The sequence below is a fragment of the Xenopus tropicalis genome, chromosome 7, assembly GCF_000004195.4.
Source record: "Xenopus tropicalis strain Nigerian chromosome 7, UCB_Xtro_10.0, whole genome shotgun sequence".
Lineage (NCBI taxonomy): Eukaryota > Metazoa > Chordata > Amphibia > Anura > Pipidae > Xenopus > Xenopus tropicalis.
Window position 1 is genome coordinate 108,872,355 of NC_030683.2, and position 20,179 is coordinate 108,892,533.

The following is a 20,179-nucleotide window of genomic DNA, read 5'->3' on the forward strand; positions in this document are numbered from 1 at the left end:
GCGAGAAATACTGCATGCGAAAATGGCGATTTATCGCACGCGATAATACTAAGGTGAATCGCGCGCAAATTTTTGCGCACTTTAGTGAATCAGGCCCTATATGTCTAGATTTTCCCATAGAGACAGACTTTGTTTATCAAACTGAACATAGGGATTGCTTTGGGTATCCTGAAAAAGAAAAGTTTTACTTCTGTTTGATGCATCAAACGACTACTTACTAGTATCCATTATATCAGTGATCCCCAACCAGTAGCTCAGGGGCAACATGTTGCTCACCAACCCCTTGGATGTTGCTCTCAGTGCCCCCAAACCAGGGAGTTATGTTTGAATTCCTGAATTGGTGGCAGGTTTTGGTTGAAAAAAAAAGATTTACTACCTCCTGTAAGCTGATAGTGTGCATAGAAGCCCCTAATAGCCAATCTTAGCCCTTATTTGGCACCTCCATGAACTTTTATGGTGCTTGTGTTGCTCTCCGAGTCTTTTTACATTTGACTGTGGCTCACGAGTAAGAAAGGTTGGGGACCCCTGCATTATATCCATTAACTGATTTCTCATTAAATGAAAAGGCAGTGGCCCATACTATTGATCCAACTATAGAGGAAGCAGACCCCATGGTTGCGGGGGGGGGGGGGATCGGGAATCTCTGCTGTACTACACTTTATTTATACAACTAAACTGAGAATTAGTAGAATGTATTAAGAGAAACCCAATCACACTGGAAACTAATAAATACAGTATAAATAAACATTCTGCTCATATATACAGTACCTGCACCAGGATGGCAAGATGAAGATTTTGCCAGAGAAGAAAAGAAGATTAAGAACATTCTTGTCTCTTTTTGTTCTGAGATCATTTTTGTTATAGTTCTTTGAGTTAAAGGGAAACTCCAGCTTTCAAACCAAAAATTGTTAAGAAGACCCACACAGAAACCCTTAATATACCTATAACTGTAATCTATTTCTTCAAAAAGTATGAATAAATACCATTATTATATGCTGAAATCCAGCTGCAAAACAGTTTTTCTCTTTCTGCATCATTTGAAATCCTGGCAGGGGAGGAGGGACTTAAACACTGATGTTACAAATTATAACAACTTACACAGCTTACAGACAGCATGCAGGAACTTCATAGCCCACAATGCATTGTACTTAAACTCGGTAATGAATAAACTTTGGTCAAACTGTCTCCCCCACCAAAATGTTACAATTAATACAAAGAATCTTGAACTGATCTTCGAAGGTTTGGAGGAGGCTGCAAAAAGAACCCTCACCAAAAAGTAGGGTCTACACAAATGTGTAATGGAGACCTACACCTCTCCATAAAGAGAAAGGGAAATTTAGCATTGATATCTTGTACCAGTCTAAGAAGGCAGATACCACTGATACAGCAATTATACGTAGGTTATAGGCATAAAGTACCAGCTATAAGGAGCCCTAGGGGATGCCTGTGTATTCCCTTACATCTCAGGCAATATTATTCTCTGTCTAAAGAGGGAATATGAGAAAGGATTTAGCAAGTTAGAATATTTATATGTACTTTCTTTGTAGCCAATAAGTGTGACAATTCAGATGTTTATGACGATGGTATTCTCCTGCATGGAAATACACTCACACGTGTACATGTCGCATTTACAGCTTTACAACATCTACTGTAGGTTCTTGTAAAATCTAATTTCTATGCATATTTTGAAACCAAGCGCTAAATTAAATTATGTATAATAAATGTTGTGAGACGTCGGAGGAAATCATATTATTTCTGCTGCAATTTTAATATTGCACATGACTAGCTGGGGCAACGGCATGGAAACTATAGTGATATTGCTGAAACCTGGCAGAATTTTCTAGTGTTTGTCCATGTATTGATTGGGCAAATACTGTCCAGTTTCTGTTTATGTAAAACATTCCCACCGGGACTCTGACCGGAGACAGCAGAAAGGTTTATTTCAAATAGACAAACAGGCAGCTAACAGCTTGGTGCAACTGTCACAGCGTCGGGTTCTGCAAACCCAGACTGGACCCTTAGCATGAGGGGATACCTACTCACAGGTAATGGGGATTCTACATTTTTTTTTTCACTTCAGGTGAAGTAAAGTTTTATCTAGACCAGCGGTTCTCAACCTGGGGGTCGCGACAGTCCCGGTTTTTACAGCGCGTCCCGCTGTCCCGGATTGTTCAATGAATGTCCCGCATTACGGAAATGCAGAACATTCATTAAACAAGCCAGGCCAGCGGGACGCGCTGGCTGCAGCGGAGCGCTTGTCTCTTCTTGCGGCTCCTTCTTCTTATTCGGCTCCTCGTACGGCGACGACAGTTCCTTTTATAAGGTTGCGCCCGTGCGTACGTGTGACGTCACACGTACGCACGGGCGCAACCTTATAAAAGGTCCTGTCGCCGCCGTACGAGGAGCCGAATAAGGAGCGTGGAATTTGGAGGTACTCTCTATGGGGGCAATTGGGGGGCTCTGTGTATGGGGGGGTACTGTGTATGGGGGGCACTGTATGGGGGGACACTGTAAGGAGGGCTACTGTGTATGGGGGGGCTCTGTGTATGGGGGGGCTCTGTGTATGGGGGGGTACTGTGTATGGGGGGGCACTGTGTAAGGAGGGCTACTGTGTATGGGGGGCACTGTGTATGGGGGGCTCTGTGTATGGGGGGCTCTGTGTATGGGGGGCTCTGTGTATGGAGGGGCTCTGTGTATGGGGGGCACTGTGTAAGGAGGGCTACTGTGTATGGGGGCATTGTGTATGGAGGGTACTTTCTATGGGGGCTACTGTCTGTGTGGCAATTGAGGGCATGGTCTATGGGGTCAATTGGGGGCACTGTCTATGGGGGGGTACTGTTTATGGGGGCAAATGAGGCACTGTGTATGGGGGGCACTGTATGGGGGTGCTGTCTATTGGGCCATCGTGGGTACTATTTTAACTATTTTAAAAATGGGGTGTAGCAATTGGGGCGTGGCCACAAAGGGGGCGTGGTCAAAAAGGAAGGTTGAGAACCACTGATCTAGACATTTGGCTTAGGTGACCTTGTCCCACCATATTCCTACTGAAATATAATTTGTTGTGCGCTCTGTGCACCATGCTATGTCCAAAAAGATTATGTTCCATCTGTACAGCACAGATCAGACTACTTCTTTTGTACTGTTTTGTATTATTTTTGTTAAAGGGAAACTCCACCCAAACACAGCGTAAGCTTTTCGAAAAGTAAACATAATTTGGAACAATTTTGAAATATGCATCAATTTAAAAAATATGCAGCCTTTTCATGATTTTTAATGTAATGATATGGTTTAGAACAGTTACCTAAAGGTGGCCATACACGGACCCTTTTTCGGCCCTTTAGACTGATTCAGCAGCTTATTTCCCCTGTGTATGGGCATGAGCGTCTGGCCTGCCCGACCAACATCTGGCTGGAAATCGGGCAGATCTTTTTTCCATTGGATCTGGAACCCACAGCGCCTAAACCAGCCACCTATACCAGGGCCAAACGTCCGAATTAGCCCAATATCACCCACCTGAGCGGATCATACTGTGTATGGCCACCATAAACCTAGCCCCCTTTTCCCCTGCTGATCTGGCTGACTTCTTTGAGACTCAAAAAAAAATGTAACAGTAGTCAACCATCCTCAGCCTGCATCCTCCAAAGGAACATTACAATGCATTGTGGGATATGTAGCTCCTGCATGCTGTCTGTAAGCTGTGGAGAATTTTTTACAATTTGTAACATTAATGTTTTGGTCCCTCCTCCCCTGCCAGGATTTCAAATGATGCAGAAAGGGAAGAACTGTTTTGCAGCTGGAATTCAGCATATAACATGATATCTATTCATACTTTTTGAAGGAACAGATTACAGTGATAGGTATATTAGGGGTTTCTGTGTTAAGAAGATATTTTTAACACATTTTTGTTCAGAAGTCGGAGTTCCCCTATAAAAGGGTACATTGATATATTCTGCTTTTTATTAATGCATGTGGCAAATTCAACAGCTGTTCCTGTTAGCAAGGGATGTTGGTGTGGTCAGATGCTCACTCTGTATATATATAAGGACATATTAAGAGGAAGGTAAAGCATGGTTAAATACATTAGGAATGTTTTGATAGTGTCCAAATAGTTGCTTTTCCTGTATTGATGTCTGTGTAGCAAGACGTTTATATGCATGCTGCAAACTGTAATGATTTTGATAAAGCCTCATAGTATGCATCCTTGTGATAATTCACTATCCAGCATCTGGGTATTATAGGGCTCAATTACTAACAAAGGGGCAGGGAACAAAGTGCAAAATACAGGAGCAAGCTGCCATGTTTCTCCAAACTTTGAGGTCCTTACATTGCATTTAGCGGTGCAGCAGTCAATTCATAAGGGGAGTCCCCTCATCACCCCTTGCCCATCCCCTAACTTGCACGACATTCAGATGCACAAGGTGGGGGTGCCGGCAAATACAGAGTGTTAAGAAGCCCTGTACTTACCAAGTGCCCTATGGCAGGCACAAGGTGCAGCAAGGCCCCAAGCGCAAGTGCTTAATGAATGACAAACTTGTCTGGGCTCTTCTTAAATGACCCCCTATATGTTGTTGACGATGTTAGATATGTCAGTAGACAAGACCCTGCTGGTTTGCACTAGAATATATATGCTTGATAAATTGCACTGCAACTAATTTTTGCACTTGTGCATTCTTATAAATGATACATATTCTTCTGTCATTCATTTAACCCTTTAAGTGTCTTGCAACACAGACATTGCCAATCTACTATGCCCACATAAATAGAAATTGTATGTTTGCCCTCATCTAGTAACTCATAGCAGCCAATCAGTTCTTTGCTTTCATCAGCCGACCAGCAAAATCTTCCAGCTGATTGCTGCTTTGCTTTGCAAGTAGCAAATATAAGACCATGTATTTATTACATTATCTCATGTTGCTGGTTGGCTGTGTGATCCATGCTTTTGTTTACATAGAAAAATGTAACATGGAGCAAAGAGACCCCCATTAGAACTGCACAGCGACTTTAGTTTCATGTGTTTGGGTGTACAAGTGTTGAAATAATACAAATATATTAGTTTAAAAGAGAAATGAAAGCAGAAGAAAAGTGGAATGACATTGATGTTCTTTAATGGCTATTAGTGCTGTTGATATGCTGATAAAACCACAAAAGACTCACGTCATGTGTCTGTGGTTCTTGCGGTGCTGATATTAGGGTTTCAGAAGTGAAAACATGGTGACTTCTTGTAAGAATATTTACAAACAGACAGACAGAGAGAAACATGCAGAATATTAGAATTTATCCTGAGAGCAGAGTAGTGCTTTGCCTTGGCAGGGGAACAGATACAGAGTAAGGAGAGCAGAGATAGAATTAAATAAATAAGGGTTACAATCCAGTTCTTATAACGTATAGAAGCCAATCAGCAGGGGAAATGTGCCAGTCGGCTGTATGGAGGCAAGCTTCTGACTGGCACAGTGGTTTACTGGACCTTATGTAAAGCTTAAATCTTTATTATATTTACAAGCCCCCTACTGTGTTGGCAGTGGTGCACTGAAGATCTGTGCTTCTGTCCTGGGCTACATTATTGAACAAGACTGGCAGGGGTGGTTGGCATTACAGTTATAGGCTGGGCATCCTTTAACATTAACACTTTTCTGACGTGGGCTTTTTTCTCTCTTTCAGTTTTCATCAGTCTTTGGATGGAGTCAGGCTATGGAACTGATGTTCAGCTAATCCCCAGCCATCCATTGGTCAATAAGTCTGTTACCTTGAATGTCAGAGGAATCACAGGTACATTACGCTACTTCAGGTGGTATTTAGGGTCAAGGATAGATGCTGCCAACCAAATCTTACACTACAATCCAAATGTTAACCCCCCGCAATTACCAGGTGTTCAGTATTTCCCTAGGGCCCATGGGCTCCCAAATGGCTCCTTACATATCTCAGACCTTGCTCATACAGACCAGGGGATGTACACAGTGATGATACTTACAGGAGGTATGGAAAGATTAACCGTTCATCTGCCTGTTTATGGTAAGTAATTCTTATTTTGTAGTTTCCAGATGTGCACTAGTGCAAAATGCCTCCAGAGAACACAACCAATTTTATATGCACACACAAAGTTCCATACTGGTTTAGGCCCAACTACCACTCACAAATTAGGTAATATGATTAGCTGCAAGTCTGCAGCGTGTCTAGTAACAAATAGCAACAACTTAGTAGCCAGTGTCTACCGATCACTTGTTTAAAAGCAAATATCTGATTGGCTGCTATGGGTAATTAGGCTTGATGCAAACTTTGCAACTTTTATTGCATTAACCCATCATTTTTAAAAGATATGTGTAAAAGATAAATTTTTTTTTAAGGCACTGAAACTGTAAGACAGTTCTGGAAATAAGTTAAATATTTTGATCAATTGCACAATCATACCTTGATTGCCCTATTTAGTTCTTTATTACCCCATACCAATGCCATTTGGCCTATTACTGTTGAAATGTTTTGAGACAATGATATCCAGCTGAATATAGACAAGAAGAAGGGGGCACTCCATGGATTTTTTTATGACCCCAGAATTGCTTAAAACACTGATTCCCAATCTGTGGGGCTGTCCCACCTGTGGCAGATTAGAACAGTGGTGAGGGTTGTCATAAAAGCCAGTTAGGGTTAGAAAATGGCAATTTGCTCACCGAGATACACCTGAAAACCCAGCTTAAAGCTCAGTTAGGGAGTCCTAGCTTTTCTTGGAACTATGACTGAATGACCGGTATGCCAACATTTTCCTATATCTGCAACCATTACATGAGCTATGTGGGGGGGGGGGGGGGGCTGAAATAAGCTTGGAACTTCAGGGGGCACTGGCAAAAGGTTAAATCAAAGCATCAAGTCTCAAAGAACATCTTTGTATGGTATCATAATTTTCCCATTATTTGGCTATTAAAGACTTTGCTATTACTGTTACATTCATAGAAGTGTTCTGCCTTTTCCAACACCCCCAAGGGTAACCCATGTCCTGGCCTCTGCCAGAGATGATTATTATAATTACAGTATGAGTTTAGCTCAACTGCAACTCACCAATTTTTGTTTTTCAAAAGTCAAAGAGGGATATGGTTTTTTCGGTGGCCTGGAATCCCTCAATATTCAAATAAAGTGTGGCTCAGCTGAAATTATTATGATCTTACTCCAAATGTTTCTTGACCTGGGTGTGCATACCCCGGGTCCAGCATTTGATGGAGGAATGCAATGGTAGCATTAGGGTTAAAGAAAGTATTGAATTTTTACCTGAATACAAGGTCACCTAATGGGCTCAATTCATTGTTCCATATCACATGTTTAACACAATTCTAATGTAGAAATAATTAATTTAAAAATAAAAAGTTGGTTTGTCTGAAGCACTTTCCTATTAAGTCTATCATGTAATTATATTCTAAAAATAAAAACATATGGGATTATGTTATTATATTTAAATGTAGTGAATAATATGAAAGTAAAAAAAAAAACAAGGAATGGAAAAGAAAAGAAAATGTTATCCTCTTGATTAGATAATAATGGGTGTTGACCCTTTTTCCATTTTTGAGGGTTAAAATATAATGGAGGCCATGATGTACCTTCCTGTTGCAGTTGTAAATTTGTATAGCCTTGTGGAAGAAACGCGTCAGGTAGATTTTCTTATGTCTAATTTGGAATAAAGAATCTTTTAACTACAGTCCAGTGTACAAGCCATTGATGGAATATAACCGGTACCCTCAAGGCATGGTGTTAGCATTGTCATTTGGGATCTCCTGCAAACTAAAGCCGCTTACAGTACAGTAGAAAATAGGTATCAGTTAAAATGGCCAGTAATTGTATTGTGCTTGGTATGTATTTTCTTTAAAGTTACATTGTGGTGGAAGACTAACTGCTTGTTTGTTCCTGGGCCATGTATAAAATATAATTGGACTTTAAAAATGTTTTTTTGGGGTCAGGCTCCTAACTGAGTGCCCTGGAGCAGATATTATGTTGTTCACTTAAAAAAAGGGCTTTGCCCGAAACATGTAGTGGAACACGCCAATAAACACTAATTTGCAGTCCTGCAGTGTCAGGTGTCCTTCATTATTCTATATGATGCCCACAGTTTTTATAACATGCTCTTCCCTCTGTCTATTGTGTAATTTTTTTAACCTGCCATGACTTTTAATCCTCAGAACCTGTCACTAAACCAGTGATCAGATGTTCCTCCCCTCACCCCAAGGTAAATGAGACCATCTCCCTCATATGTGAAACAGCCAACTGGGAGCGTATCTCATGGAGCAAAGACAGTAGCAGTCTCCCTTCCAGAGCAGATTTGTCTCCAGACAACAGGACTGTAACCCTACACAACATTACTTTCTCAGATACCGGACAGTACCAGTGCGAAGCTAAGAACACTGTCAGCAGGAGTGTGAGTGACATCTTTACACTGGTAGTGAATTGTGAGTAACACAACCTGTTATCAGTACACTTATTAACTGCAAATATAATAGCATTATTCAACATGTAGAGAAGAATTTTGGCCCCATGTTGAATTGCATCCATGTATCAGGTTTCTCTTACCATGACTTAGTACTAAGCACTTCTGCTTTGCATAACTGGGATCTAAAGGTGGCCATACACCAACGAACCAATCTTTACACGAATATGGCCACTGAGGGTGGGTGATTTCAGTTTAACTCGATCATTTAACTCGATCATCTTTCCACCAATATGGCCACTGAGGGTGGGTGATTTCAGTTTAATTCGATCATTTGGCTGATCCGATCTTTCCACCAATATGGCCACTGAGGGTGGGTGATTTTGGTATAATTCGAACATTTGGCTGATCCGATCTTTCCACCAATATGGCCACTGAGGGTGGGTGATTTCAGTTTAACTCGATCATTTAACTCGATCATCTTTCCACCAATATGGCCACTGAGGGTGGGTGATTTCAGTTTAATTCGATCATTTGGCTGATCCGATCTTTCCACCAATATGGCCACTGAGGGTGGGTGATTTTGGTATAATTCGAACATTTGGCTGATCCGATCTTTCCACCAATATGGCCACTGAGGGTGGGTGATTTCAGTTTAACTCGATCATTTAACTCGATCATCTTTCCACCAATATGGCCACTGAGGGTGGGTGATTTCAGTTTAATTCAATCATTTGGCTGATCCGATCTTTCCACCAATATGGCCACTGAGGGTGGGTGATTTTGGTATAATTCGAACATTTGGCTGATCCGATCTTTCCACCAATATGGCCACTGAGGGTGGGTGATTTCAGTTTAACTCGATCATTTAACTCGATCATCTTTCCACCAATATGGCCACTGAGGGTGGGTGATTTCAGTTTAATTCGATCATTTGGCTGATCCGATCTTTCCACCAATATGGCCACTGAGGGTGGGGGATTTTGGTATAATTCGAACATTTGGCTGATCCGACGGGAAAATTTAATTTTTCTGCGAAGTGGACAGAGTTGCTCATCACCAAAAACATAATTACATCAGCCTTTCTGCTTCAAGTCATCTGGATTTCTAATAAATTGTTTTGGAGCTAGTAGCTGGCAAGCAGCTAGCATTTTGGAATCTTTACCTTGAACATATTGATGGCAGGCAACTGGCAAATTTACACAGTGAGAAATGTGCTAAATGCACCTCTAAAAAAAATCAGTAGTGGTCTCTGTAGGCTTAGCCACTTCTAAAGTGGTGCAACAATAAACGTATTGAACATGCCAATTTTTAAAGCAGTTACAGATGCCCCAACAGGCTTTGAGTTTCTAAAATAAGTAAACAAAGCAGGCAACCGCCCATGAGCTGGCCATACATGTAAAGATTTTTTTCTCCTTAACAACATATGTCAAATTATTGTAAGGTTAGTGGGCACCAAACAACCATACATCTAGCGATTCTTCATCCAGCATCCGTCAAAAAATCAGGGCAGGTTTGAAAAATGTCGGCATTAACAATAAAATTTGCTGATTGTCCAATTGTTTGCAGGACCAAGCAGGTAGATTTCCTGGCTTCAGCTAGATCAGTGCTGTCCAACTTCTGTTGTACCGAGGGCCGGAATTTTTCCGACCTACGTGGTGGAGGGCCGATAATGGAAGCCAGTTTTGACCACTCCCCTTTTTGAAACCGCACCCACTTGAAACCACACCCATGTTATCACATGATAACCATATTAATGGTTGTAGTACAGCAAAAACCTGCCATACTCTGCCTGCCCTATCCTGCCTGTGTGCCATACTCTGCCTACCCTACCCTGCCTTTGTGTGTGCCATACTCTGCCTGTCCTACCCTGCCTGTGTGTGCCATACTCTGCCTGCCCTACCCTGCCTGTGTGCCATACTTTCACTGTGTGCCATTCTTGGCTGGTTTGTGCCATACTTGGCCTGTGTGTGCCATACTCTGCCTGCCATACCCTGCCTGTGTGTGCCATACTCTGCCTTCCCTACCCTGCCTGTGTGTGCCATACTCTGCCTGCCCTACCCTGCCTGTGTGCCATACTTTCACTGTGTGTGCCATTCTTGGCTGGTTTGTGCCATACTTGGCCTGTGTGTGCCATACTCTGCCTGCCATACCCTGCCTGTGTGTGCCATACTCTGCCTTCCCTACCCTGCCTGTGTGTGCCATACTCTGCCTTCCCTACCCTGCCTGTGTATGCCATAATCTGCTTGCCCTATGCTGCCTGTATGGAACACACAGGCAGCCTACAGTGACACAATGCTGGCACTGCTCCTACAGTCTGCACAATAACTATATATTAAAAAACCTTTTAATTGCAGTACCACCTCAGTATATGTTCTTTTTGTAGTGTGCAGGGATTATTTGTTGGTTTCTACTGCTCCTGAGGTGTGAACAGGGGAACAATGGGGGTGATTACAGCCTGAGCCTGAGGTGTGAACACTGCAGGGGGTGAACAATGCAGAGATTAAAAGGTGTGAACAACACAGGGGATTACATATTTAAACAATACAGCCTGATTACAGCCTGAATCTGAGGTGAGAACCATGCAGGGGGGGCAGTTAATCACAGTACTGATACCATTTAAAGCTTACACAAGAGTAAGCCATCAAAGCAGCCAGACAGGTGGAGGGCCACACAGAGGGGGGTCGCGGGCCGCATGCGGCCCGCGGGCCGCCAGTTGGACAGCACTGAGCTAGATGATATTGCTTGAAATGGTCATTTCCATTGATGGGCAAATCGTACTTTTAAACAAATGTTTCAAGATAAGCTTGGTTGTACAATAACTAAAAGATCTATTAAAAATCTACACGTATGTGGACAGCTTTAGTCTGTGTTTTAATCTTCCAGATAATGAGCCTCATATGGACAACTGTGCTGCTTCTATGGCCGGGATCATCTGCGGCACCATTGCAGGCATTGCGCTCATCATCTGTACAACGTTTCTGCTGTACAAGAAATATATCCTTCCCAAGAGAGAGGTCCAAAAAGGTGAGGAATCTTAGGCCTAACCAGAGTAAAGGTCTTATTACTGGAACAATGTGCTACGTTCAATTTGAAGAGAAAACTTTTCTGTTGTTTAAGTTCCAGATCTCTCCATATGCTTGCCAAAGTTTTAATGAAAAATGCTTTTCTAATCAAACTGAATCTATGAGGGAACAAAAAAGTGCTTTTAAGGTAGTGCTGAGGGCTTGTCTACCAAAGCAACTCTCCACTCTCCATGCAAAGTGCATTTTGTACCCACAATGAGGTTTTTGTTCTCGTACTCCCAGCACCTTAGTGGGTGCTAACTACATATCACGGGAAGCAAATTGTCAGCCATATAGATAAATTGCACACTAGTTCCAATGCATGTTTTTACTGCATTTGTGTCTGAATAACATTGACTCCAGAGCATGTGTTGGTGGAACCCTCTAAAGAAGCCTTGATGTTGCGTCCAGCAAAAGGAGCCTTCATTCCAGGGTTCTTTTGTGTCCTGCATGGAACCAATTTTTTAAACCGGGCCTGAACCCGACTTGCAAGTGCCTTACACGTAACCTGATCCACAACCCATTGACTGCCATTAAACAGGAAGTCCTATTGCTTCTCAAACCAGAAGTGACATCATTAGAAGTGGGCGGGGGTAGAAAGAAGATATTTAGAAACTGTTTAGAGCAGTAAAATATAGATAATATAATATGAAATAAGAATTATAGATAAGACCTGCAACCGACCTGCGACCCACATCTATACCAGCTTCAGGAGTCTCTAAACTTTGCAGAGTTGGTAACTGGGGGACTGCAGTTCAAAAATAGGAAAAGTGGGTTGGGTCACTATCAGATTTCATCCATTGAATTTTATTGGTTTAAATTTAAAATGCTGTCATTCTCACACAATATTTATTCCACAGTGCCCACTATTAGTCACTGGGTCACTTCCACTCAAGGTTAGAAAAGTGGGCAGGGCCACCAAGCATCAATCACAATTTACCTATTGACTTTTATTGGTTTAAATTTAAACTGCTGCCATTCTTTAACTATTAATCCTAGGGTCCCTAAACTTTGCAGAGTAAGTCATAACTGCAGTTCCAGGTTAGAAAAAGTGGGCGGACCCACCAACCGCCAATCAGATGTCACTCGTTGACTTTCAGTGGGGAAATTTTTAAGTGCTGCCATTCAGACACTAATAAAATCAGGGTCCCCAAACTTTTCACAGAGGTTTTTACTATATAACTGTGGTCCAAGGTTAGAAAAAGTGGGCAGATTCATAACAGATCAGATTTCATTCAGTGACTTCACGTTTTTCAACCCAACATGAAGTTTGTTCTCAAACTTCCCTTTCTAGTTTCTAAGATGTAACTTTACTCATTTCATAATGACAATTTAAAATAACCAGATACGTATGTTGTAAATGCCTGAAAATATATAATATTGTGTATTTTAAAATGATTGTTTTATCCCAAATTTAGAACAACCCACTGAGGGACAGGACTCATACAGAATATATTATAATGTTTATGCTGCTACAATGGTAAGCAATGCAAATTCAAATCCATACATGTAACACTTTGTGGAGATGCTTCTCATTATTATTGTCTCCTAACGGAGCAGTATTCCCCTTGTTGGGCATGCGTGCAATGAATAGGGCTTGTGCTAAACAGAATTGTTGCCTATAGTTTGAATCACAAAAAAAACTATGGCTTTTGTTATTGCTTGAGAAATACAGGGCAAACAGGGAACCTCAATGTTAGCTCTTTGCAAGGCAGAGAATTAGTTTTTCTGAGCTCAAATAATCCCCCCTGCTAACAAAACTGTCACAACAAAGGGCTAGAGCGGTGGTTATATGCTGGTTATCTAATTATCTGCCTCTCAAGGACCAAACATGGAGTAGCTGCAGTTATCCTGTTTGCCCTGTTTAACTTAAGAACAAAACCATATAAAATATTAAAATATTTGTTTTAGCACTAGCAAAAAAATACATTTTGCTGTTTTATATGGAACTTTTAATAACATGTATGTTTCTACTGGTTTACAAATTACTTGTTTTTACTTGTCTCCACCCTTGCTTAACCACTCTGTTACCCCTAGTTGTTGATGAATTCAGTTCCTGCAATGCTTCATGAAAGGAAATGTATTTCCTTCTCTATTTTTTTTTTTTTAGGCTCAGCCTGCAAAAGAGGAACTGCCATACATGGTAAGTTATCTCAATTCTAAGCCATTTATTAAAACATAAATCCAAAATGAATCAGTGGTGTGAAACCCTGGTCCGTAAGATGGACAGACCCTAGTGCAGAGCATTAGCTTGTACAAAAGAAGCTCCTGATTTCCACAAGAGAGCTGGGAACTGCACAAGTATAGGTGTTAAATTATGTCCATTTTGGGTGCTAGTGAACCACCTCCTATAGGGTTGCCAGGGTGGAGATACATTACAATCACAAGTGCAGAGTAGGCAGCAGAACCAGAATACAACCAGAGGTCAGGGTAGGCATCAGGCCAAATAGAATTCGAAAGAAGACCAGAGGTCAGGGTGGGTATAACGTACAGGGGGATTCGAGAACATCCCAGAGATCATAGAGGGCACAAATAACAGGCTTCTAGTAATTCCAAGCAGGGATAAGCAACAAACTGAGAATATGGTGCCTTTACAGAGATGGTTTATACAAGGGCTTTAACAACTGTGGTCAAGCAAGTAAACTTACTGGATCATACAGTCACTTAGAGGCAGTGTATCATAAAAGGTGGCCTCTAGATCATACGTGATGTACCATACTTCAAAAGTGTGAACACCACATCAAAGATGGCAACAACAATAAATTATTAGTGGTTTAATAGCATCAATAGCACATTAGGGGGGCCATTTAGCGTTCCCCACAAGCACAAGAAGTGCATTCTGGTGCATACTGGTGCAAGTACAATAAATGCAATTAATGTCATCAATGAGTGCTCAGTTTTGCTTGCATTTTAGCACTTTATAATTGCAGTTGTGTTTATAATATTGCCATATATTTAATCAGATGTTTGCTCCATGTGCTACAAGGCTTGATCTGATTTATATCAAATGGTTCTGGTTCACAACTTGGATACAGTTAATATCCACATCCCAACATCCGCCAACAACATTATTTTTACAGATGTTTACAGACAAACTGTATATTGAAAACAATCAGAAACCCTTAAAAATTCTAATGTGCCCCCATTGTAAATGCAGCAGTCCATGTCTATCGATTCCTGCTCAGAAATACATCAGTAAATGTTTTGTACAGGTGGCAGAATGGCAGAAATTGCCCACGTGCCATAGACTGTACGTGATACAATAAAACTAAATATAGGGGATGATGCCAGGGCCCATTGGCACCACATTTTTGGTCTGCTTAAGCTCAAGGTGCCCAAAAGCACCTCCACCCCATCATATATATTCAATGTGGGTAATTTACTCCTCCAGGACATACAAGCTAGAGTGCTAAGAGGCCTACATGGCTACTGGAAACAAATGTCAATGTCTACAATGTGTAGAGCTGCTGCACATATTTTCAAATTACAATTAGAACTTGCTCTTTGTCCCGATTGTTTTTATTGCAAGAATGGAGGATGTGACACCCTGGTCCCTGACATAAACAGACCCCAGCATGTAGTGGGTTAGTTTGTACAACAAGCTAAGCTCCTGATGCCCATGAAAGAGGGAACGGAACAAGTGTAGGTGTTAATTAATGCACTTCTTGGACAGTAATTGCATGACCTAGGGTCAGACCTATTACCAAGAAAAGGTCAGCGATTTTACCATGCTAGTTTAGGAAAAGACATTTGAGCTATAAATGATTCCTAATGAAACATATGAATCTTTTTCAGGGACTTGAATACCCAACGCAGGATACATACAGCGAGCTGACACACTAATAGTATATAGATATTGCGCAATTTCCTCATAGCACCAATATCTTACCTGCCATAAATGTTTTACTGTCTGCTACTGACTATACCAGGGGCGTGGGGCCCTCTGGAGATCCTGCCCATTCTATATGTGGCCTAATATTAAAGAGATATCGATCAGGCAGGATTTAAGATGCTGAATCATTTTCTGTAGGCCCGTATTACAATCGGATTATATCATTGGTATCCTATGTGGGAGAACTTTACAGTAGACTCCACTAGTGTTGTCTGGATTCCAAAAAACCCACAGGTTGGGCAGGTTCAGGCCAATATAGCATCACCATCAGAGGGAGTAGGGAGGGCTTTAAAAAACTGTTTAAAGTTGGGTCAAGATGGGAAGGGTTTAAGGTTGGGTAATTACCCTACTCATGTATGATTAGATGCTACCATGGACTCCCTTGCTGTGAACATTTCATATGCTAAGCTTTGTTATTAAAGTGCCAGGGATATGTAATGAGTGTATTTATTATCTGTTTGTAAATGGGAATATTTTTATTATACCAAAATGCCCCTTTCTTAAATACTTCAGTTTCATTGGTACACACTTTTGGTGCCACACAAATTTCTGTTACTGAATTGATTTTTTTTTATTAAAAATAAATATACACACTTTTTTAAACTGCTGTGGAGTTGTTTTCTTTGTCTACTGATGTTTCTTATCTCACAGTAACAATGCTTACTGATTTGTATTGGATGTAGGAGATTATGGCCCACTGCCTAGTGCAGCAGCAGCTTCAGGGGAGTGAGCAACATTCCTCAGAATTCTGTGAATGTCAGTAAATGTAGGAAACTATAGATAAACCACAGCTCACCATTAAATGTAATGGTCCATGCCAGATCAGAGGTGGAGTAATGATTTGGGTAATAATTGTGCTATTGAGAAGTAATTGAGAAATTAATTTTCATTCCTGAAAAAATTCCTGAATTCGTTTTGAAACTTCACAGATGACCAAAGCGTTTCTTTATGAACAAACTGTCTTCGTTTGGGTATTTATATGTAGTAAGGGCAGCATGTTATAATGTCTGGGAACCTTCCTTTCAGTTAGGGGCCTTTTTATAATGATGTTTAAAACTGAAATTACGAAAAAGCAGTGTAAAACGCTGTGCAAAATAAACAGCAAATTTATCAAGGCGTGTTTTATGTGGTCAGAATGGCAGATTTGACGCTGTTGTCGCCATTTTTATGAGATTAAGCCTGCACATAACATAATAAATCTGCCTCTAAGTGTTTCCATTGCGTGAGAGAGCTAAGATGGCCCCACTAGTGATGCATGGATATCAGGTGACCCCTGTGGTGCATAAAAGGGAGGTGGTGATATTCCTGAATTTGGAGACTCCCCCTAAGGAATAATGTAAGATGTGAGTCAAGTGGTTTTAGGCAGAGCTGTCCAAAAGCCATGTATACCAAAAGCCATGTATACCAAATAAAGGCTTTTTTAATGGAGACAGGAAGGTGCTGTTTGCTATTTTTCTATAAGGTATTAGGCAATTAGGCAATAACAGGAAATAAGGCCTTCATAGGCCTGAAGTGGATCATTCTCTCTTATGACGTGGGGCATTAGTAAAGACTAAACCAGGGCAGAGTGTGAATGAGGTATAGCTAGCACTAGGCTTAGCTCCCACCCTTATTCCATGGGGCTGGGCACCATCTCAGGACTGTAGATATTGGCTCAAGAATGCCCCTGTTTTTTTGACTCATCCCACAATTCTGCTTAAGGGGAGCTACTTTATTAAGCATTACCAGCAGTATGGTGTGAGCACTGTAGCCCTGAGCTATACAGGGTAACCTGTTGCAGCTGGAATTCATATTAACTTCTTAAGTGGAACCTTTATTTGCCCATGGTCTACTGGAGTAAGCCATCAGGGGGATTTGGTGGCCAAAGTATAGCTGTATGTATCATGTGTCATGTACTTAATCCCTGAAGCCCTCAAGAACTGCCTTTTCTATTAAAGGAGCACTAATGCTTTACAAAGAAGTAGGCTAAAATTTCTGCATATTATGTTTTTGGGTTTCTGTACCAGCCCAAGGCAACCACGGCCCTTTAGCAGGAAAGATCTGTGAATTCAAATATAACCCAGTATCTCCCAATCTTCTTTATGGTGATGCTCTGTGTTCCTGCTGTCAGTCACCTGAGCTTAGGGACCAACTCACAATATACAGCATAGATAGAATATAAAAGCTACAATACTAGGGTTATTAGTAATTAATTTAGATTCTCAGCTCAGAAAAACAATAATCGGTATCAGAAATTAATAATCAGCCCTGTAGCATCAGCTCCTTTAGCACACAACCCTTATCTTTGGCTTCATGATTTGCGATGACCTCTAAGCTTAGCTTCTCAACAGCTGCCCAGACCGCACTGAGCATGTGCAGTGCCACTGACACATCTAACAAAATCCAAGATGCAAAGATCATGTGAATTATTACTGTTATAAGGTTTCTGAAATTTCAGGCTGGTGATGTAAAGTTCAGAATGCACTGAGCATGTGCAGTGCCACTGACACTCCTAACAAAATCCAAGAAGGGAGGATCCTGTGACAAGTTTTAAGGCCTGAATCATTACTGTTACAGAGTTTCTGAAACTTTAGGCTGGTGCAGTAAGTTCAGTATGTAAAATACAATATTTCCACCCCATATTATTTTTAGGATGTACCTTACCTTTAAATATTACAGGAGTAGTTCACCCCCTTGTTCAGCATAAGTGCAAAGAATAGGGATTGTGCTGAACATACTTTTTGTCTATTGTTTTAATCATGAAAAATACATAGTTTTTGCTATTTCTTGACCCCATCCCTTCTTCCTTTGTTGTGACTGTATTGTTAGCAGGAGTCCATTATGCAGGAGTCCATTATGCAGGAGAAATAGCTAAACTCTGGCAATCTGATTATCTACCTCCCAAGGACAGGTAGCTTCAGTTTCCTTGTTTGCCCTGTTTAGCTTGAACCGATCCCCTTCCCTTCCTGCATTATCCTCACTGTTATGATCATGTAATTTTCGTTAGGGATGGCAATAAGTAGAAGACAGAGTTAAAGGTAAAGCTGTTGCAGGTTACACTGGGTAAAAATGCATGAAACAAACTCTCTCAGGAAATTATTGTTAGAGTGCCAACTGTGAAAGCCAAGGGCAGTGCAGATGCATGATGCCCTTACCCATAATGCATAAGTTACAGAGTGTTCAATGTCAATATTGCCTGCAACTACATCCTTGCTGTGTATATACATGTACAGGGATGTCTATAGACAAGCACACAACTTTTATTTCCCCTTTATATTGATCACATATCTAGCATTGCTACAATTTGCTGAAGTTGCCTTGAGAGGAAAATTTGGGCGACTTCGGCAAATCGTAGAGACGTGTCTGCCATCCCACTGGCGATTTACATTCTTGCCGGTGGGATGGCATTGCGGGGAGATTAGTCGCCCGCGGCAACGAAGATTTGTCGTGGGGCAACTAATCTCCCCATGTTCCACTGCTCTAAAGAGAGTGGGTGACTGGGTTCTTACTGCGGGTGATGGGGGTGAACGTTAGAAGTGCAAATCAGGGTGACTGCCAAACAATCTGTGTCTGTGTATAATCTCTGTAAAGTGCAATAAATCAGCTATATAACATAAAGCTTAATAACTGTGGCCATTTTTAGCACAAAAGCAATGGATTTTTGGTGGGGCCTATAGACACAATACTATGCCATCTAAGTGGGGAGATGATGCAGAAGAACTTTGCTTTTCTTTAAAGACTATATTCTAAAGCAGGGGTCCCCAACCACTGGTGCCAGGCTGTGGGCTGTGCTGAACTGGGCCACCTCTGCTCCCCATTACTTGTGATCCCAACTCCCCGATGCGTTACACAGCCATGACAATAGCTATGCGGAGCCCAGGAAGCTTTCTACTGATTACGACAAGGACCAAAGTACTTTATTAAGCTGTATGTTATAATAATAATATTACTGGTAATAGTAAAGTGCATAATATATGTAATTATAACTAGCACTAGTTGCGCCGCACCCCCCATCCCCGGTCCTTGGAAAAATTGTCTTGCTTGAAAGCGGTCTGTGGTGCAAAAAAGGTTGGGAACCACTGTTCTAAAGTGTTATAACAAAATTGGACCATTACATTATATCAGGCAGTATATAGAGGGGCTACACAGAGGGACAACATTACAGTCAAGCAGCCCCGTAGCAACCACAATGTTTTCCCACTGTTCTTTACTGAACTAGTGCTCATGGGCGTCCACAGAAGGGGGCAAGAGGGGGCACTTGCCCCCCCCTGGAAAAGTAGCAAAAAAACCCTTACTTTCTGCACTGTCTCCTCAAGCCCGTTTTTGCTGTGCTCCGATTGGATCTTTCTTCTTGTGGATTCTCCAATCAGAGCACAGCTTCCTTGACAGACAGTAAAATTGACCAATCAGAGCACAGATGCACACAGGGATCGGGAGATTTTGCAAACTGGAAACAAATGAAGACTGAAAAGAAGAATCTGCAGCTGTAACTTTACCTGAAAACCAACTCTCAACTTTTGCTGCAGATTTCATCCCACAGGCACTATACACAGGTACTATACACAGGTACTATACACAGGTACTATACACAGGTACTATACACAGGTACTATACACAGGCACTATACCCAGGCACTATACCCAGGCACTATACCCAGGCACTATACGCAGGCACTATACCCAGGCACTATACCCAGGCACTATACGCAGGCACTATACACAGGCACTATACCCAGGCACTATACGCAGGCACTATACCCAGGCACTATACCCAGGCACTATACCCAGGTACTATACGCAGGCACTATACCCAGGCACTATACCCAGGCACTATACCCAGGTA

The 20,179-nt window shown here is 41.5% G+C and overlaps 1 protein-coding gene across 3 annotated transcripts; it reads left to right on the top strand.

Annotated features, from left to right (window-relative positions):
* Positions 1–1,900: 1,900 nt before the first annotated feature.
* On the top strand, positions 1,901–15,965 carry ceacam19ly (carcinoembryonic antigen-related cell adhesion molecule 19 like gene Y). 3 transcript variants are annotated; one of them, XM_031906457.1, is made up of 7 exons: positions 1,901–2,045; positions 5,659–6,009; positions 8,157–8,392; positions 11,288–11,428; positions 12,885–12,946; positions 13,577–13,609; positions 15,262–15,965. In XM_031906457.1, exons 1-7 carry the CDS (start codon positions 2,024–2,026, stop codon positions 15,299–15,301), a joined length of 885 nt encoding a protein of 294 aa, XP_031762317.1. In that variant the 5' UTR covers positions 1,901–2,023; the 3' UTR covers positions 15,302–15,965. The 3 variants fall into 3 exon arrangements, with proteins under 3 accessions (XP_031762317.1, XP_012813368.1, XP_004912060.1); XM_012957914.3 differs by having other exon boundaries at positions 1,902–2,045; positions 5,659–5,766; positions 8,157–8,423; XM_004912003.4 differs by having other exon boundaries at positions 1,904–2,045; positions 8,157–8,423.
* Positions 15,966–20,179: the final 4,214 nt, after the last annotated feature.